This window comes from Manis pentadactyla, chromosome 3 (assembly GCF_030020395.1).
Source record: "Manis pentadactyla isolate mManPen7 chromosome 3, mManPen7.hap1, whole genome shotgun sequence".
Taxonomy (NCBI): Eukaryota; Metazoa; Chordata; class Mammalia; order Pholidota; family Manidae; genus Manis; species Manis pentadactyla.
In genome coordinates this window covers 104863824-104885725 of record NC_080021.1, presented here as the reverse complement: position 1 = coordinate 104885725, position 21902 = coordinate 104863824, and the positions used below count along the sequence as shown (strand labels likewise).

General features: G+C 41.3%; 1 protein-coding gene across 2 annotated transcripts in view; it reads right to left on the bottom strand.

The window, feature by feature from the left end:
- Window positions 1-1979: 1979 nt before the first annotated feature.
- The window catches only part of APBB1IP (amyloid beta precursor protein binding family B member 1 interacting protein), a 79678-nt gene continuing 59755 nt past the window's right edge, over window positions 1980-21902 (bottom strand). For both annotated transcript variants that reach the window (XM_057498247.1, XM_057498248.1), the window contains exons 9-15: window positions 21570-21656; window positions 19189-19332; window positions 16747-16857; window positions 11575-11673; window positions 10722-10836; window positions 5826-5929; window positions 1980-3079 (exon numbers count right to left, since the gene is read on the bottom strand). In XM_057498247.1, coding sequence (XP_057354230.1) covers window positions 2570-3079; window positions 5826-5929; window positions 10722-10836; window positions 11575-11673; window positions 16747-16857; window positions 19189-19332; window positions 21570-21656 — 1170 coding nt within the window. In that variant the 3' untranslated portion in view covers window positions 1980-2569. The remainder of the gene's footprint in view (window positions 3080-5825; window positions 5930-10721; window positions 10837-11574; window positions 11674-16746; window positions 16858-19188; window positions 19333-21569; window positions 21657-21902) is intronic.

Here is a 21902-nt window from a genome sequence, read left to right as displayed (position 1 = left end):
ATAGGGGAGAGCCTAGTAAACATAATATTCGTCATGTAAGTGTAGATTAGTGATACCAAAAAAAAGAAAAAAGAAAAAAAGGCAGTTCCTGTGTGGTAACCTCCAATGAGTTCTACACAATTGTATAAAGGGCATATAAAAGTGTAGGCAAAGGGTCTGTTTGCGTTAATACAGAAGATCAAAGCCTAATTGGGCTACCCCAAAAATGAACTAAGATACGATATTAAAAAGAACTTCCAACATCAGCATTCTGGAAGACTCATGCCAGAAGATGATCATCAAAAAACCCCAACAAAGATCCACGCACTGCTACAGCTGTAGATGCACTCATCCCACCGGTTCCTGGACTTGCCATGGGAATGAAGAAGGAGATATCTAAGCTGGCCTGTGCATACAGTAAAACAACAAATTTGACTGGATCTATACTGTTGGAACTCAAACAAGAATTAAGAGAAGTGCAAATTGTAGCGCTCCAAAATCTTACAACTACAGACTATTTACTGTTAAAAGAACATATGGGATGTGAACAGTCCCCAGGAATGGGTTGTTTTAATTTGTCTGATTTCTCTCAGACTGTTCAAGCTCACTTGGACAATATCCACCGTATCATAGATAAGTTTTCACAAATGCCTAAGGTGCCTAACTGGTTTTCTTGGTTTCACTGGAGATGGCTGGTAATTACAGGTATGCCTTGGTTACGTAACTATACTCCTATTATGTTAATGTGTGTGCGCAATTTAATTAGTAGTTTAAAACCTATACATGCTGAAGTTACTCTACAAGAAGATATGTCAAAGAAATAATCAATCTTCCCATGTTTTCTTCCGCCTGCTACTTCTATAGCTTTTCTTCTTCCTTCCTAATTACAACCCTTAAATAGAATTCGTGCCTCATATCAAATTTACCGAGTATCATAATTCTTCCAAGTGGTAAAGATACCTCAAGATAAATGCTGGGCATAGAAGCCACAGGGCATAAATATGTAAAGAAGTAAAAAGCTAACCTTTTCAAACAATAAGGCTTCTCTCTCACTTACCAACTTTACATTTCCCTGTATGGCCCTGGAAGATGACTGGTTAGCCAGAGACAGGTAAGATTCCTCAAGGGAGGAACAACCTAAGACAGGCACAGTTGCAGGGGGGCCATCAGGTGAGAAATTGGGGATTAACAGAGGCTCTCACCCCCCCATTCTGAGAGAAGTCTTCTGCATCCGTGGATGTTTTATTGCCCTTGTCTAGCTTGGATTAACACATAGTCTACAGGCACACACCTGATCATCTACATTTTCTCTCTTACAACACTAAACTATGTTTTCTACCTTTATCTTGTATCTACCTACCACTTCAGCATTTTATTGAAAATAATAATAATAAAGAGAGAAATGTGGTATCCACATATAAATCAAGTATAAAAACCAAATGAGTATTCATATTTGAACTGACTGTTTATAGTTCATAATGTATGAGCAAAACCAAAAGTTTCTGTGATGACTGCCCTTGTACTGTTCACCATGTAACTTATTCACTATGTAAGAACTTGTTCGTTATGCTTCAGAAGATTGGAGACTGATGAAAATTAGGCTTGGGGTGGATTAATGATTGTGCATTGAGCATTGACTCCCCTATACAGAATTTTATTGTTGTTAACAACCATTTGATCAATAAATATGAGAGAGGCCCTCAGAAAAAAAAAAAGAGTGTCTTGTAGTTTTCAGGGTATAGGTCTTTCACTTCCTTGGTTAGGTTTATTCCTAGGTATTTTATTCTTTTTGATGCTATTGTGAATGGTATTGTTTTCCTGATTTCTCTTTCTATTAGTTCATTGTTAGTGTATAGGAAAGCCACAGATTTCTGTGTGTTAATTTTGTATCATGCAACTTTGCTGAATTCCTATATTAGTTCTCGTAGTTTTGGAGTGGAGTCTTTAGGGTTTTTTATGTACAATATCATGTCATCTGCAAACAGTGACAATTTGACTTCTTCTTTAGCAATCTGGATTCCTTGTATTTCTTTGTTTTGTCTGATTGCCGTGGCTAGGACCTGCAGTACCAAGTTGAATAACAGTGGGGAGAGTGGACATCCCTGTCTTGTTCCCGATCTCAGAGGAACCATTTCTCTTTTTAAAAAAATTATTTTATTTTCCTAGATTCTATGTTTATTCAAAAAAAATTCGTAACAGGATTTTGATTGGACTTCCATTATGTTTATTAAATAATTTGGTGACAATGACATCTTGACACTGATCTTTTTAGAAATACCATCTTCAGGAACTTCCCTTTGAAAAACTTTTGTTAATTGCTTCCAAGCATAATAAAATTAGTGAACATAAAACATCATTTTAGTTAACTGGGAAGATAATTCCTACTGAAGTGGAAACACATAGGAAAGATACATTTAGGCAGATATTGTCAATTCTGTGTTCAGTTAATGATTATGAATGTACCTGAGCCACAGTGTGGCGGTTTACATAATTTCTAATCTGAATTCTTAAATATTTTGTCTAAAATGAACAAGGTATCAAGAAAATAAAGTAGCAAAAATGCACTTGAAGTAAGACATGATTACACTGATCACACAGAGATGTTGCCTCTCTTCTTCTGCAGTGCCTTCATGAGATCTGACATGAAATCCTGCTCCCCGCTTCCTCCCACACAGGGTGGTCCCGGGTTCTCTTGCCTCTTTGGAGGAACCGGAGGCCTCCTGGCGGCAGTGAGGGGCCTCGTGGCTTCAGGGGTGAGGGCGGGGGGCGGCGGAGGCGGCGGCGGTAACGCGGACCCTGGGTCCCCCGCAAAGGATGGTGGAGGCGGGGGCACGAAATCTGGGGGCGCCTCGATAAAATCAGGGGGAGGTGGAGGGAGCTGGTCGTTCCCTAGAGGCGGTGGCGGTGGCGGCGGCAGCAGCAGGAGGGCGTCGGGCGGGGCCGGGAAGCCGCAGGGGGGCTTGGCCTTGGCGGGGATCACAGGGCTGCCGCCCGTGTCCGAAGACCGGCGCACAGGGGGTGGCGGCGGCAGGCTGGACTTGGGAAGGTGATGGTCCCGGGGCGCTCCTGGGTCGTGGGTGCCATGGGCTGGCTTCTTGTCCTTAAAGCAATAACCGTATTACTCTTGACAACATGGCCACCATGGAGATGGCATTTCCATTGACAGGTGACAGCTGAGGGATGGAGGCAGCGTCTGCCCCCTGGGGAGCCTCCATTCCCTCAGTCCCAGAGACTTTAGGGAGACCAGCTAGCTCATCTCTGCTCTGGGATAGGAGAATGACTCCATGTGGCCTTTACCGTTATTACCAATACTCATATTTTTAGTTAACATTATTACCTGGCACTATCTTCCATGTCTTCTTCTACAAATGGAAGACTCTGCCCTATTTGAGGAGGTAGTTGTTATATTTAGATTATACATTTATCTGCTCCCAATGGGCTTTAGACCACAGTTTACTGATATCGTTAGTGGGACTCATTTAGCTGCTTGTTGGGTCACGTCTGTCTTTATTTACCCTACAGTCAGCCTAATGCAACTCACAGTGGAAGCAAAATGGCTCTTCTGGAATTCCCACTCAACAACCTTGGTTCCCAAGCAAAGCCTGTTAGCATGAGATCCACCATCTTAACACCGTCTCCATTTTGAGAAGAATGGAAATTTCCTCCCTGAGCTCAAGCCATGAGAATACCTTGCTTGGCCCCTATCAACCCAACCACAAAAGCAACCCCAACAGTAACCGCAAAATTTCCTGCCTCCCAAAATATCTCCTCCCTCCATGGATGGGGGCCTCAGCCCTTTGCTGGAGACAGCGTCTGCAGGTTTATCTCCAATAAGTCTGTGTTAATGTCGAGCCGCGCCTCCTCTATTTTCTTTCCTAACCTAAAACCTTACAAAGCCGCCAGGGTCATGAGCATATTCAGCCACAATATTTTTTTTTGGTCTGAATTCAGCTGGTTGTGAAGCTCACCTGTCAGAAGCAGGTGTTTTGTAAAATGTTGCTCCCATACCACACCTCCAGTGGCAGAGGTGGACAAGGAGCTTCCCAAAGCCTTCCCCAGATCTCTTGGCTTAAATGTCCTACTTTGATTAGCAGAAAAAAGATGGAAGGGACAAAGAAAATGGATACAGTTCTCTCTGGGCTACAGGTAACCTTTGTGCATCTCTCTTGGCAAAGAACTGAGCTGCCTGTTCTTGTGTCAGTGTTAACTTGCTTGAGTGCTGAGAACAAACCTGCCTTTTCCCAGGACAGTGGGCTACAAGAGAGGAGCCAATTATATGCTCTGATTCCTCTGGTATAACAGCTTCTAGGGAGGTGGTGGGTGGGCCATAAATCTGAACACCTGGTCTGTAGTCTTAGATTTACCTTTTCTTAACTGAGAAAGTCAGCTGGCCAATCAGACATAAAACAAACATCATAAGCTCTATTCTATGTCTCAAGGTTATGATGAGATAAAATGAGATAAATGTGCAAGTGGATCCTGAAAAATAAAATCAGGATGCATGTGCTATTGGTAGACACCAGAACACCAAACTTGGCTAAAGGCTAACAGAGGCACAGTCGTTTACTAACAGTGGAATAGATAATAACACATTATATTTGTATAATGCAACCTCTCCAGGAATTTCAGGTAGTTAAATTGAAAACTGAATCCCTGTTTTAGGGTAATTATCATTGCAATTTACATTTTATCAGGCTTTCATTTTCTTTAGAGGTTTTTTTTCTAACAAAGTACCTGATGATTGACTTTCTGTTTTATTTAGTTTATTTGCTTAGCATGATAAATTAACTGGTGGTATATTTTTAAAAATTTGTGAGCAGGCAATTTGGGAATTGGTGTTCACACATAGTTAAGTGACTACTATTCTGGGATCCTTTTATTCCTTTCAGCATTTAAAAATGTTTCTTTTTAGTTGGTATTATAAAAACATGAAAATAATAGCTAGAAGCACACTGCATGGTAAGACTGTCAGACTTGAGAAGCTAAAAAGAGGATTAGAGACACAATGGTTTTCAAAAATTAAAATTATAAGCAGTTCAATAATTACAAGATTTAATTGTTTCTACCACTGGCTGATGGATGAAATGCAGGAGGGGGAATGAAGTGAAAAATTACCAAAGGTACAATTGTTTAAGATTGTTTTGAATCACACATGGGAAATAATCAAAGAATTTGTATAGTCAGTTGAGATGTTACCAATTGGATTAGTAACCAAATTACAACTTTTAGCTGGATTTAAATGAATCATCATTAATCTCTAAAATAAAACCCAGTTGTTGTTATACCAATTTGGCTATTATTTTAAAATGTGTTTTCTTCTCTATCATCCTAAGGTAACATTAAAGGAAAACTATGAAATACATACTTTAGAGTAGAACCTTGTTGGTAGTCTGCTAGTCTGGTTTTGGGCTCCACTTAGCATTTACTATTGGGCTTCTGACTAACTGGTTGCTCTAATTTATTCAGAAAAAAATAAGTAAAAATCCCAAGGGCTTAAGACTGGTGCCATTTTCAGAGAGTGCTAAAACCACTTGACTACACGGAGAAAATCGCTTTAGTCAAAGTAAATGTAGCTAAATTAAAAATATTTACCAATCCTTAGCATTGAAAAAAAATTCTCACACTTTCCTGAAGCAGTGTGATAATAGTTGGGTTTAGCTTTCCCTTCTAGCTTATGTAACTTTAAGAGAAAAAATACAAAACAATTATCTAAATGAAATTCTAGTAACTTCGTAGTTGGAACTCCCTTTTCTCTTTTTAAAAGCAGTCATTAGGACCCTGGTAATGGTTTGGACTGTGGACGTACAGGTGAAGCTGCCAGGCCCTGTCAGTCACTCTGGGCTTACCCTCATTAGTTCAGCCTGTGTCTGGGCTTCCTCAACAACAGAGCTCATGGGATGTGCAGCTTGGGGAATCTGACCATTGGCGTGGCTGGTGTCTGTCTTGAGTCCTGCGAGGGAGGAAGAGAAACAAGAGTAGGCAAGCCATTTTCAACATTCTTCAAAGTTAATCTGAAAATATGAAGCAGTTTATATCAGCAAAGCAAAAGAAAAGGATGCACAGGTACATAGGCCTTATGAAAACCCTGAAGTTCTGTGGCATTACTTTGTAAGAGTCTGCAAAAGGCTGGGGCAAGCCAGTGCTTCATACAAGCCGTGAAATCTGGATTAACTGGGGGCCTAGACAAGAGTATGTTCTGCTTTTAAAAACCTTTTGATAACTGGAGAATAAACCTTGAAAACCTCTTTTAAAAAGAAAACTCCTGTTGAAGAGTTTCCTGAAATGTATGTTTTTGGTTTCATACCATGCCTTGTACATTTTGGACATTACCTGCAACAAAAAAGTACTTTGGGCACAACAACAGACAAAGAGCACTGAGCAAAAATGTGCAGACTCCTGATATACCCCAGAATTAAATTTTATTCTAGAAAGTCCTGATATGTATTTATTTCATTTTCATGCTTTTTTATTTGCACTTTTCCACAGAAGTGTGACTGAGGTTTCACAGCTTTGAAGAATCAGATAGAAGAAGGTATATGTTGATCTCTGGCTCCTAAGAGAACATTCTGGGGAGGGTTGCCTGTGTGTGTGGCTATTTCTCCCTTCTCTTCACTGAGTGAACTCAGAGATTTTTTTAGCTGTGCTCCATGCCAGCTTTTCTGTCAGATATTTATGAAATGACTATTTACTTCTCCAAATATTTTCCCAGTATTTTGAGAAACCTTTCATCTACCTAACAACTCAAAGGAGGAGGTTAAGGACTGCAGGAGATCAAGAAGAAAAGAAAGTTTGATGAGGAATAAGATGTGTACACAGTCTTAAAGGATCTACAAATTATTAAGTAAAAAATGAAAAATCTGTATGGAGAGAAAGTGGAAAATGTCATAACCAAGTGGTCACATTTCTCCGGAGCTGTGGCTCAGCTGTGTAAGGGGAGGGGCATGAGAAGGTGAGGGGAGGAGGTAGGCAGGAAGGGAGTTTGGCTTCCCAGAAACAAGCTGCCAGCTAAAGTCAAGGAGGCATCAGGCAGAAGGGGACTGAGGTCGCTGCCTCCAGCCTCTGTCCAGGGACAGCACAGTGTGTCCTCTGGGGGTGGAGGGGGACAGGTGCTAGCTCCTGTTCACCTCAGCTGCAGCTGAGGGTCCGTGGTCTGGGGAATCCATTCCGGGAGGGAACCCCACTACAGGCCAGTGACTCAGGTGAAGAAAGGGGCTCCCTGATTCATGCCCCAAACAACCTGAGGTTCAAGGAAGTGCAGTCAGCTAGTAACTCCTCTGACCCTAAGGAACTTTTTTTTTTTCAACACTATTCTTGAAGTTCACCTTCACTGTTTCTTTGGGAGGAGGGGTGTTGGAAGTAACATGTGGTTTGATTTCTTTTGGGTCCCTTGGCCAGATGTGGGTCCCTTCAACATTTTCAGAAAACCCTGCTAATTTTGGGCCACAAGTTCAGGTGAACAGAGAGGCTCGGTAGTAACACAGGGCAAGAACTGAATTTAAAACATGGCATCAATTCAGGCAGGTCATTGTTGCTAAGAGGTGATCACGGTCATCAAGTGCATTTGTGGATGTGTGTGAAAACACCCTTCTCTTTGATGAAATGCCTCAGTGGTGGGGCTGGGAAAACTGGACAGCTGCATGCAAGAGAATGAAACTGGACTACTGCCTAACATCATACACAAAAGTAAGCTCAAAATGGATCAAAGACCTGAATGTAAGTCATGAAACCATAAAACTTAGAAGAAAACATAAGCAAGAATCTCTTGAACAAAAGTATGAGCACTTTTTTCCTGGACACATCTCCTCGGCCAAGGGAAACAAAATAAAAAACGAACAAGTGGGACTACATCAAACTAAAAAACTCTTATATAGCAAAGGACACCCTCACCAGAACAAAAAGGTATCCTACAGTATGGGAGAATATATTCGTAAATGACAGATCCGATAAAGTGTTGACATCCAAAATATATAAAGAGCTCACACACCTCAACAAACAAAAAGCAAATAATCCAATTAAAAAATGGGCAGAGGAGCTGAATAGACAGTTCTCTAAGGAAGAAATTCAGATGGCCAATAGACACATGAAAAGATGCTCCACATCGCTTGTCATCAGAGAAATGCAAATTAAAACCACAATGAGATATCATCTCACACCAGTAAGAATGGCTACCATCCAAAAGACAAACAACAACAAATGTTGGCGAGGTTGTGGAAAAAGGGGAACCCTCCTACACTGCTGGTGGGAATGTAAATTAGTTCAACCATTATGGAAAGCAGTATGGAGGTTCCTCAAAATGCTCAAAATAGAAATACCATTTGACCCAGGAATTCCACTTCTAGGAATTTACCCCAAGAATGCAGCACTCCAGTTTGCAAAAGACAGATGCACCCCTATGTTTATCGCTGCACTATTTACAATAGCCAAGATATGGAAGCAACCTAAATGTCCATCAGTAGATGAATGGATTAAGAAGATGTGGTACATATACACAATGGAATATTATGCAGCCATAAGAAAAAAACAGATCCTACCATTTGCAACAACATGGATGGAGCTAGAGGGTATTACACTCAGTGAAACAAGCCAGGTGGAGAAGGACAAGTACCAAATGATTTCACTCATATGTGGAGTATAAGAACAAAGGAAAACTGAAGGAACAAAACAGCAGAAGCACAGAACCCAAGAATGGACTAATAGTTCCCAAAGGGAAAGGGACTGGGGAGGATTGGTGGGAAGGGAGGGATAAGGGCGGGGAAAAAGAAAGAGGGCATTATGATTAGCATATATAGTGCGTGGGGGGGCACAGGGAGGGCTGCGCAACACAGAGAAGACAAGTAGTGATCTTACAGCATCTTACTATGTTGATGGACAGTGACTGTGAACGGGGATGTGGGGGGGACTTGATGAAGGGGGAGCCTAGTAAACATAATGTCCTTCATGTAATTGTAGATTAATGATACCAAAATAAAATTAAAAAAAAAAAAAGCAAAACAGAATGAACAAAACAGCAGTAGACTCATAGACACTGAGAAGTGAGTAGTGGTTACCAAGGGAAAGGGGTTGGGGTTGGGGGAGGGAGGGAGGTTGAGGGGAATAAAGGGGCACAACAATTCTCAAGTACAACGTAAGTTCACGGGGATAGTAGTGCAGCATGGAGAAATATACTCAGTGATTCTGTAACATCGTCCTTTGTCGACAGATAGTGACTGGACTAGTTGGGGTGAGGATTTAATAATATGAGTAACTGTTGAACCACTGTGTTACTGCCTAACGTCATACACAAAGTAAACTTGAAACTAATATAAGATTATATATCAACTATACTTCAATTAAAAAATTAAAAATAAAATGCCTCAGTGAGCAACTAAAGGGGAAAAAAATCCTGAACTTACACTTTGTTTCAGTTTATGCTTTAGAATTTACTGCCACAAGGACCTGTTGTCTGGGATTTTCAGCTCTAAAGAGCTCCATTAGTGATTAGCATGCAAGTACCTGAAGATTAGCTTAGAAGGAGGTGAAGCCACTTTCAAAGAGAAGGTGAAGTGGTGTGTTTATTTTAAAATCTCTGCACCTTTGTTCTCTGAAGGGCTGGTGTCTACGGCAGAATCTAAGAATTTTTGACAAACAAGACAACAACAGCACCAAAATGGGTTAATTGACCATATATATGGGATGTGCCACTATGGGTAAGATCCCCTTTTAATCAATGTAAATCTCATCTGACTGCTGCAATGGTGTTTTTAAAAAGTTGGTTTTGAGCAAATCATTCAGGAAAAAATGGAACTAAATTTATTGAGCATTTAGTATTAAGAGTATTCATTATTTTATTTTATCCTCAGAGACACCCTACAAGGTATTAATTCATTTTTTCATTTGTGTCTCAACTGTCCTCAAATTCTAAGCCAAACACCTATTGTCTGCCAGGCATTGTGCTCCAAGCTGGGGAAGTCATGACACCTAAAAACAGTCCTGGACCTCATGATTTCCTTAGGAGGGAACAGATGTAAACTAATAATTGCACAGATTATTAATTATGACTGACCTACAAAAGATAGTTCCTTTGAGACCCGAGGACAGGTAAGAATTATAGCCACATGAACATCATAAACTGATGGAGCAGCATCTGTGAAGTCCCTGAGGAATGCTGGTGCTTGGGCTTTGAAGGACTGGGGAAAAGAAAAGAAAAAGGAGAGAAAGGAGAAGAATGACACAGTAAAGCATGTCTATAAAGAAAGAAATAGGAAAGAAAAAAGAAAGCCTCTGTCTGGTCTTTGTCCTGGGTTCCTGGGACAGAAATCCTGAAACCCTTGGTGTCTCCAAGCCGTCGGAATGTCTCTGTCACATGAGCCCGTGGGGTCCACGACTGGGCAGAAGGCTCTAGCCATGATGTCACTGAGGCAAAATGCCTGGGTGGTGATCTTGTCATTGTTGTGGGCAGTCTGCTGGGTGCTGATGGAGCTCTGGACAAATGGAACATTGCTCTCTGAGGAAAAGCTACCTACCAGCTCGCCCGAAACTGGAGATCACCATCTTATCCACCAGCCTCCCACCAAAGAGTCAACACTTTGCTAAAACTGGCTTATAAAGAAGCAGACACAGGTGTATATGGGGGAGTCTGGAGCCCGACCATCAGAAGGGAAATATATTCTGTACAGTGTCTACAAAGTTCTGTTTTTACACGGTGTGTTGGACAGGTTTGTACATGAACTTTGAACAGGTGTCAGAATTTCTGGTCACAGTACCTGTAGGAGGTGGCGCTGGGGGACCTGTGTTGACAGTGCCCAGGTTTGTCCACCGGGAGGCAAGGCCAGCCCTGGCCATCGCCCGCTGATAGTTATCATAAAGGGTCTTTCCATACTGCGGAGGGAACACAGAAGAAGCAGCACAGTAATCCATTTATCCGAAGTTCTGCACTCAATTGCAGTACACATATTGGGGGGGGCGGGGAAGCACTTCTCTACCACTCTTTTTACTCCTTTCCGGAGACTTTTTTTTTTTACTGTAAGTATTTCGATTAAAAATCCACAAATTGTTTTTCATGTGAAAAGGATCTTCCAGCAGCAGTTAATACTTTTATCTAGATGTTAGAGGAAAGCTTTAGCTATACAGTCCTCATCACGTAAGTCTTTATATAACTGTACCAAAGATGACACCTCATGTTTCTTCATTACGCACTATACTTGCAAAGCTTTCCATGAGTAAGTATCTGAGAAGTCGCATGCAAGAGTAGTCACTGGAGAGGCCCAAGTTTCTACCACTCTCCCCTGTTAAAAAAATCCAAAAGGCAAATAAGAGATAATGTCTGTGGCAGTGACCCTTTACTGGCATTGATCCATAAGACTGGGTCAGCTGTCAATTAATGACTCCATAGCATCTTACCACACTGATGGACAGTGACTGCAGTGGGGTATGGGAGGGGACTTGATAATATGGGTGAATGTTGAAACCACAATGTTGCTCAAGTGAGACCTTCATAAGATTGTGTATCAATGATAACTTAATAATAAAAAAAGGAGTGGGTCAGCTGTTCCACAGCAGCACAGTCAGAAACCGGTTAGCAAAGTCAGCAAGGGGTGGGTCCCTATGTTCTCTCACCTTGGCGATCCTTATTCCAGTGACCCACTGGTTTAGAGTTCTTGCATCATCACAGCACAGATATTTGATATACTGGGACTCCTTCTGGATTTGGGGATGCTAGAAAAAAAGCCATGTAAAGACCATTTATAAAATCTTCACTTATTGGCACCTTTCAATACATTTTGAAAACACCAACAACGTATGCCATTTCCTCAGACAGTGGCAAAAGTTACTGGTAGCAATTTTAAGATTAGGAAAAGGGGTATGCACTTGAAAAATGGACTAAATTTTGAGAGGAATTAAGTCTGTGACATAATATGTCATAAACACTTCATACTAGATTGTCAGTATTTTCATTTCTGCTTTTTTTACTTTTGAAAGCCTTCCCATCTATCCTGTCTCCATCCCCACAAAATATGAGTCATTTCTTCATTTACCAGATAAGAGAACATCCCTGATATCATTCTTACGTCACAGAATTAATGCTTTTGTGACTCCCAGTCAGTCCTAGTGTTTTTTCTGCTACCAGGAATTCAGAGTTTTACTCTTTCTTAACTGTTGCCTTAATATCCAACATACCCAGTGAGCAATTCTGGTTTCTGGATCATGGTCCATGAAGGAATATTTCTGTCTATTCTCAAGTGGCGATGGCTTGAGGTGCTGCACTAGGGACCATCAGGCCTTCCAGGAGCTCACAGTCCAAGAGTACAGTGAAATGGGCAGGCATGGTGGGGAAAGAGACACACAGGGCTCTGATCATATAGATCACCATTGCTCTCATCTTTCTGAATCCCCATTGCCCTTGAAGTTTCTGTTTTATGTCTGTTTCTCTGATGGACTCTGTGCTCTGGGAGGGTGGGAAGCACATCTGCCACTCACTGCTGAGGCCTTCAAGTGTTTAGCCCATGGCCGGGGCATGGTCAGTATTCCAGTCCAGAGATAGAAATAGCAGTTGAAGGAAATAAACAAATGTAAGATTTCCTTTCCAGGCAGAAGTCTTGTGGCCATAAGGTGAGGGACAGGCAACCAAATCTAGGTTCTCAGATATGTGCCGGTGCCATGCGAATTTTCATGGGTCCTTGTAATTTTTAATGAGTCTGATGACACAGAAAAATAATTACCAACCATAACCACTGTGTGTGTGTGTGTGTGTGTGTGTGTGTGTGTGTGTGTGTGTGTGTGCAAGTGTGTGAGACCTCTTCTTCTCCCTCCATTGCTCAGACGAGTTCACTAATCCCGCTAGGATGGGCACGGATGGGCAGCAGTGCTGAAAGTGGAAGGGAAGCCCGGAGAGCAGGAAGCCCTCTTCCGTGGGGCAGGAAAGGAGAGAGGCTGTCCATTCCTCTTAGGGTGCCTTACAGACTGCCCACCTCACTTTTTCTTTCAGCTGAATCATGGACCTTCTCTTAATGGCTATTTGCAAAGTTGATGTAGGCCGAGGGCATTGTGTCTTTGACCTTCAGTTTGAATCTGGGAAGCAGCATCTGGACTCATCACCCTGCTGGTCTTTCTAATGACCCAGCCAGCAAGAGTGGGTGGTCTTACTGTCTTTGTGGGCAAAGACAAGACCCCTATAAGCCTCCAAAAGCTTGATGAGAAGTGAATAATTTTTGGCTTTACAAATGAGAAAGCTGAGGCTGAGAGATTTCTACCCATTTTACCCTGTGGTCCACTGGAAGCTTGGGATCTTGTCACACTACCTAGAATATCTTCACTTATATTAAATATATAAATGTTAACATATAAATAAATAAATACACACACACACAAAGCCAAAATTCCAGAAAAAGGCAGAAATTATAAAGAATTCCTTCTTTTGGCCTTTGAGCCGATTAAAGAAGGTCTACCTTTATACTTTTATCTTATATAGACCATTCCCTTTATTTAGGTCCCCCAACTCTCAGAACTTGCGTCCACATCACATGAAGTCAGTTCCTGTTCAGGAGGGACCACAAGTTCCCCTCCCCCAAAGGTGACAGCGACCTTGGGCCTCTGAACGTTGCCTGTAGTTTCCCACTCTGGCCGGTAGATGGCAGCAGACACTTCTGAAAGGCTGCTTGCACATTGCCCTGTCTTTGGAGTGACGCTTCCTCCTGAATTCTGAAGGTTAGATTTTATTTTTGCAATGTTACCCCAATAAGCATCCTCTTTGGAGGTCCTTAAGATGGAAACTATCAGCTCAGACAATGTGGCCCAACAGCAAAACAGGATTTGGTACATTAATCACTGGAAGGTCATACTGGAGAAAAGTACACTAAGCTGAGAACTTATTCCCTGGATGGGATGTGACATTCCTCAATTCCTACAGCACTGCCTCCCAACAATATAATTCACTGGCCAAACTGAAGTCCTTGTCTCTCAGAGCCAGAAACAGAGCTCCCTAAATGACAACAGCTCTCCCATCCTCGAAGTCATGCAGGAGTGGCAAACATGGGTCTCTCCAGAAACGTAACTCTTCTTAGAAAGCAGCTGCTGGTGTTTTTTTCCCTGAGAATTTAAGATGTTGGCATTGTTACTTTGGGCTTAGTATATTACAATTTTTTTGGTTTGCTTTTTAGTGCATGTCATGGGAGAGCCAGGTTCCCAGGAGCAGACTAGAAATCACACTCTGCTCGCTGTGAAATGCACAAAACAACTGTCTGCACAGACACATTCACTTAACACAGCGATACACTGTTTCTTAAGTATGTTATTCATCCAAATTGAGTACAATGGGGTCATTTGCTTAAACATAATGGTTTCTGAGCATAAAGCAGAGGCAAGAACTGTTTACCTTGAGTTTGAACAATGGCTCCTCTATGATGATGAGGTAGATGTACAGACCTTGGTTCATTCTCTCCAAAATCAGTGGGGTGAGTCTCACCAGCTTCCTAATACCACACTTGTACTACAAATGCATACAGTAGGAGCAAGCATCTGATGACCTCAATGGTCTGCTGCAATTCTCAGATTTTAGGGTTCTCAGATGAACTATGGTGGGCACAAGAGTCCTTTCTGGCTCCCGTGATAATGCAGAAATCCTCTAGGCTCCCAGGACACCACAGGGCAAGTCACCATGCTTATTCTCCAGTCCTGTCTTGGGACCTCATCAAGGGGTGTCCAACCTAACTGAGAAAACCTAATTGCAAAGGGGTTAAGGAAAAATGCTGGTTTGGTGTTCCTAGCCAGACTCCTCTGCAATTGGTGTGATTGTTCCTGACAATAAAAGGAGAGCTGCTCTTGTAGGACACACAGCACCTGCAGAACGTTACAGTTCACAAGGTTCTTACAGATGCTCTACCCTGAGCTAACGACCTGCTGCAGAAGGAATGAGGAAGTGGGCAGAGTGCCACAGGGAGAACAGAGCAATCACATCCTGAATAAAAGGGCCAGTGTTCCACTAGGGTTGCTCCTGACTCTTGTTCATTCCTCGATCCATCAGGCCTGCTTTCTTCTTCACCTGAGCCCTCTCCCCAATGGGGGGCCCCCAACCCTCTCCTGAAGACTCAAGCATTGGGTATGAGAAGTTTGAATATTAGAAGTTTGGTTCCATACCATGGGTCTTGGCACTGCCATCCGGTGCAGCCCAGGGTAGCCTGTGTTCCAGGTCAGGTAACTCACAGTTCAAGGACCTAGTTCCAGACTTGTGAGTCAGCACGAGAAACCGAGTTCCAGCTCTACTCACTGTGTCTAAATCCTTATCCTGGAAACTTTTAGGCCTGAGATCTTGTCTTTCTATCCCTGTTCTGGTCTCTGGTCCTAACCTGCGATTTAGACCCCTACTCCCTTCTGACAATTTTCATTCTGTTTGTTCACTCTGAAAGGTATTTTTTCACTAGCTAAGTCCTGGCTGCTGGTGTTTAGAGTTAGGGCATACTGTAGCCCTCGGAGTACAGAACTTGTCTGTGCTTAGGAAAAACAAAGCTTCCTGGGCCACATCTTTAAACATTTTGATTCAGTGGGCCCAGGACCCTGTAACCTGTATTTCTAACAAGCTTCACCTGATTCTGATTCAGCCATTTGACTAACCAGCATTTCAGAGCCTCAGTTCAAAACCTTTTCCCTACCTACAGATGTGGGCGATGCTTCAGACATGGAGGACATTGCAATGCCCAGCTCCTGGACTAACAGGGGGGAGCCTTACTAGCATGGGTGCTTCTGAAATGATACAGTGGGTTCATGATAAGCTGCAATGATGTCCTTGACGAAAAATATGTTTACTACACACATAAATGTATTGCCCTTTACTTGTGGAAATAATGTAAACCTATAGCAAAGACTTTGAACCACCTCCTCAGGAGAAAGGGCTTTGCTGAGAAGCACATGCACCCGAGTCCAGCAGCATAAGTTTCTGGAAACACGATGGCAGGGGTCATCTGGCGGTGTGGGCAGCTGACCTACAAAGGAACCTGACAGGAACCTGGTCTCCTTAACACCTGCTCCACAAACTTCCATCCTCAGTGGGAAAGGAGGAACCCTGACTCTCAGAAAGGATTTCTGCATGCAGCCTTGCACCATGCCATGTGAAACTAAAATCTGCTCTCTCTGGTGCGAGATGAGGGGCTGAGAAGGGCAAGGGATGTGAGGTGTCTGAGGCAGTGGCACGCGGCCAGGAGAGCTGCGTAAGTTCCTTGAATCCATTTCTAGGAGTCAGTTGTTACATGTGGCAGATGCAAGTTACTTCTGCCCAGCCTTCCGATACACGGTGCTACTGCAAACCTTGCCATACACCTGAGCGTCCATACTGCCTTTTGATAAGACACACCTTAAAAAGTTTCAAGACCCAGTAATGCTACTTTGGAAAATTTTTTTAAATTTTCTCTGTTCTAGGAAGTCATGTCACATCCTTAATTTCTAAAAACTTCTTACAGTGGGATACGAGTCCATTAAAAAAAGAGTACACTGAAAAATTTTCTCAGTTTTACAGGTAAAATTGTAAACCAAGTTGGTTCAAAAATGTAGAGCTTTCATTTTCAATAGGGATAAAGGAGCCCAGATTCTCATTAAAGTTTTAGACTCAGAAAACAGGCCTTGGGGAAAGTGATACAAACTGGTAGAAATGTTTTCCCCTTTCCTATTCTGGTTTAAAATAAACATTTGTATTATGTTATATAATGATGGTTTACTGTATAATATTTAACAATTTTTTCTTAAAAGGGACTATTAACTCAAGTGGCTTATGAATTAAATCAAGGACTTCTTATGACATACCTTTAAAACAAAGCAGTGGTCAGTGGGGGCTTTATATTTCATTTTACACTGAATCCCATAGTAAATGTTGACATTTTCAAACTGTATGAAACATGCCAGATCACGAGATGTCTGAAAGAGAAGGGAAAAAATAACCTTAATTGAGTTGACAGTAGTTTTTCAAGGTTGTTCTTGATGGCACAAATAAGGGTTACATTTTAGTAAAAAAAATACTGAATTTTAGGTAACCTACTTCAGCATCTACCATGGAGAGTTTTCTACAAGCCAAACCTGCATATTAAGAGGTAAAAGAGGACAGGCGAGGCAAAACAGCCTGCAACAGGCCCAGAGACAGAGCGAAAGATGACATTGTTCTAGTACCTCAACACGGGCTCCCAGGTCAGAGCCAACTGAGTGACCTTGAAACACCATGACTGATGCAGCTACACAAGGTGTCTGACCACCTACTCAGAAATTCCATTTTGGCTTTGGGCACTCTTAAGCCTGTGATGGATTTCATGATTGGACATGAAAATAAAAAGGCTCCCTAAGGCTGAACAATAAGAGGTAAAACTGATGCTTAGTAAATTAGTACACATTTCATGCACTTCTTTCTGGAAAAAAAAAGAAAAAGATTCCCTTCAGGCTCTCCCTTTAGTGCTGGTGGTGTTGCTATGGAAACAGAAACATCTCTTCCATATGTAACATGGGCTGTGAGGACTGCAACCTCTAATCTGCATATTTGGTTACACTTCAGTTACAGATTTGCTCTATTATTCTTTTTTCCACCCTCACATTCTATAATTCTTCACCTAATTAGTGATTAAAGAGCAAAGGGAAAATCACTACACCTCAGTGCACAATTATTCCTTTCTATGTGGTTGTCCACTTTTTTATTCTAAGTTATTTTTTACTGGATTTTCAAAGCTTTAATTTTTTAATTGGAAAAATAAAACATTTCATCTTAATTTTAAAAACAATGTGTGTGTGTGTATATATATATATATGTACAATAAAATGAGAATCTTCCTTCATTACCTCTTTTTCTAACTCCTCTTTTCTCCAGAGGTACCACTGTTAATTAACCCCACTATTAATAGTTTGGGGTGTTCTTCCAAATGTTTTTGGGTAAACACATATGTATGTTTAGACATACCCACATACAGATACAATTTTTAAAATATGAAGGAGATTTTACTATAAATGCTGTCCATGAACTTGTTCTTTTTCTAAACATCATATTTGGGGTCTTTCTATGTCAAGACATAGGAACTGGAGGTTATTTCAATATTTTGCTACTGCAAAAAATATTGCATGTGAGTAAATATTTCTGTGGGATTGACAAGTATATAGATATTCCATTTCATATTGGCATAGATTTTGCTAAGATGTTCCCCAATTTGGCTGTACCAATTTATATTCCAAGCTTCTGTGCACAAGAGTGCCCATTTATCTTACCCACTCCTGCTGAAATTTGGATATTAATGTTGTTAATTTTATCAACCTCATGGGAGGGAATATTCCTCTGCTTAATTTACATTTATTTCCCTGATTACTGAGACTAAGTAGGAGCAGTAGCTGCTACAGACCAAGAGTTAGCAAACAAGCCTCTTCTGAATTCCAGCAGAGATAGCAGACTTCTGCTTCGTGGGAGCAGACCTAGAGATTCACCATGACTTCACCTGCCCGGGAATGTGGGGGTCAAGCCTTCTTGGAAGAAACCTGAAATTTGTAAATATGCCATCTGGTGGCGCCTTGGATTCACCAGCAAAGGCAAAATGTCTCAGCTGACCCCAGGTACACTAGAGATACCCTAAAGCTTTTTAAAGGTAACAAAAGATGGAAATGCCCCAAACCTCTAAAATAAGGTCTTAGAAAAAGCTAATAGAACGGGAGTTAAAATTACATTTCAAAGATGAGTGATTTACTATATGCTTGTAGATTTGAGGCCTAATCCAAAATCATCAATAAGGTTAATTAATGTCTAAGATGCTCTGCTAAACCAGGCAGGCAATATGTATAGTATATCTCAGAGAACAACTTAAACATTCAGAGTGTAAGGGCTAAAATCTTAATGAAGATCTGTCAAGACTTTTACCTCTATGATTCCAGACAAAGGAAGTTTTCTATAATGACTATAGAACAAGAGAGTAAAGATGGGGTGAGGGTGGGGGGGATCCTCAGAAGTAGCTATGGAAAGTAACAAATTAATCTCTAGAAAAGTGCTTCTGTTCTAATTTTTGACACCTGACTTCAGAAAAGATAGAACTCTTCAGCTTCAAAAGCGAACTGTGGAAGAATTCCAGAGGATTTCTATAATTCTGTCCTAATGGGGTATTTGTATAAACTTTGTAGTAACATGAATCTCAGAGAAAGAGTATATTTAAATCACCACCTGAGGATTTCTTTAGTTCTACTTTCAAAAAATGCTTTTTTGCTAAAGTGTTTTTTTTTACTTCTGACCTTAGTCTTTCCTTTGGGTACATAATAAATTCCAGAAGCCCGTAAAAGAAAATAGCGCCTTTTCCACGATTTCTTTCCATCTTCTTTCAAATAAAGAGCTCCTTCCAACTCTGGCACAATGATGGATGTTCCACAGAAACTTTCCTAGAAAATTGAGATTCCAGTGATATAAAACACAGGAAATTAAAAAAACACACACTTCTGTTCATATTTTAGCAAACTGTGGCAAACTAGCCTTTAAGCTAAAAGTCATTTTGTCTACAACTCAGATTGAATGCATGCGCTCACACTGCAGGCTGTTTGCTGTAAGGAGGAATGTGCTGGGGTTGAGGCTCAGCTCCTGAGTCAGCCTTCACAGCTTCTCGTCCACTTAGCTTTGTGACCCTGGGCAAGTTACTAAACCTCAGTTCCTCTACTTGGAAATGGAGCACGAACAGCCCAACTTCATAAGGAAGGCTGTGAGTGCAATCTTGGTATATTGTAAAAATAAGCATTAAAGAAAGGCTATTACTGTTAATATAAGTGGTAAATAGAAAATACATTACTTTTCTGTAAGTAAAAAAAATTACTATTTCACTGCTAGTAAATAGAAAAATTAGAATATATAATTCTGTACACAATATACATAAGTTAATTTATTCTTGGGAGAGTTTTCTTATCAACTAATGAAGAAGATAAATTATTCATACTATGGTATCAAAAGAGGAGAGTGACAAAGTACATCTGCTAGGTGTAGATTTTTTAATGTCAAAACTTGCCTAGGATTATATAATTCTCAATCATTTCTTTTAAAAAGCAATGCATATTATTCTACCTTCCAGTTCAAATACTCAAACTTTTATTTTTTGTAAGTCTTGATCTTCTTTCATTCCATGTCATCAATGTAGAATAAGTTTTAATTCTGCATCCTTCAACAAATGTATATGTAGTTGAGCTGGGATACGTTTTTGTTCACATTTGCCTTGGTGTCCTTCCAATTTACCTAGTATTAGTTGCCTTGTCAATGATCTCTTAAATTCAGTTGGATTTTTGGCCCAAATTAGAAACAGGATAATGCTGATTTTTTCATAGGATAGCATGCTTTGTATTTTCTTCAACATCCAGCTTTTAATATGCTGCTGAAGTCTTATACCAAGAACTACTCAGGCAATTGTATAAATCAAGGTATAACAGGCCCCCGGTGTACAGACAGCTGATGTGTAAGCACTGATTAGAAGCAAATGGCTGTGGTGGGAGTCCACCCTTCCCAGTTTGTCAGTCTCCACCACTGCTTGGCCTGCTCTGCACTGCCTGCTGCCGAGGATGCCTGGTGCCTTCCCTCCCTCAGCGCAACCTGGGGTCTGTTTGGTAAATGCAGAGAGAATGTCCCCATTCCCACCTCTGGGCCTCCCTGGCAAATGCCCACTGTACTCCTGGCCCCGGGAACCAGAGCTAGTAACATGTTTTCATGAATCTTGGAGGGCAGCAAGAGGTCAGGGCAGGGGCAGGCAGGAGGGCAGCCTGTGCAGGGCGCTGGGCAGGCCCTGGTGAACGGGCGAGGATGCTCTTCAGCACCAAGAGGGAATGAGGGCCCATGTATCACCAGGTGTTTTGGGTTTTCAAAGATGCCCCAAATCTAGGAACTCAAGAAAAGGTCACCATATAGTCGGGAGTCAAAGAAAACCTGTCTGGGGCTCCAGCATGCCCATCTGTGACCTGTGACTTGATATTAATCTGCATTATGTGCTGGGAACAGAGCCCCAGTTGTTAGCAGAGTTATGTGAAAAGTAAATTAGGGGTTTCAAAAATCAACCACCAAATGAACTCTGGGAGCCCACCACTGTGGTGGTGATCATAAGCATTTGTACAGGCATCGACATACTGCTTCTTCTAGCTCCTTGGATTTCTGTAATGATTCAATACGATTCAGGAAACCAAGGGTCTTGGACTTGCCCATTAACTCACGAGTCTCCAGGGGCAGACCCATACCTTCTACCATGTCTCTAACTCCAATTCTAATGCTTCCCACCACACCTGGCTGCTGGAGAGCACCCTAGAATTCACTGTAAAGAAGTTTTGGAAATCCTTACGTCTTGCTTCTTAAATAACGATATCTGTGGAATGTTAAGAGATGAGTTTTATGGGGATTCCTAAGTCTTTTCGTCAAGAATTACTAATACAACTTCATGAAGCATAACTATATGTGTTGAAAGCCATACTTTTTAACAATTGACTCAAAGAACCAGCTTAATTACCTAAATAGCTAGTAGTAATTTGATTTTCAAACCCTAAGTGAGAATTTCAGCATGTCTCACAATCTCTCACTGTTCTGAGAAGCAAATAACTTAAAAATAGATACAGTGAACATCCTCATTTCTTTTACTCTGCAAAATTAAACTTACCTCAAGTAAGCATTCCTTGTTCTTAGCATTCATTTTTTCACTTGGTTCCTTGCTTTCTTTTTTTCCTTTGCTATCCAAGTAAAAATTCTAAATAAAGTATTAAAAGATCAGATCAGTAAGTGTTCACCACCATGTTAGGCACTGCAAAGAACTTGTTGGCTTGCTGGAGAGAGGACACAAACTTGCATGAAATTACCTGGGAACCACTGCATATGGTAACTGCCCACCAACTGCTCACCACCCAAGACTGAGGCTGAAGTAAGACCCCTCTTCTTCCCATAGTGCCCAGTCAATGAGGAAACAATATAAGGTAGAAAACCCTAGCAAGGATAC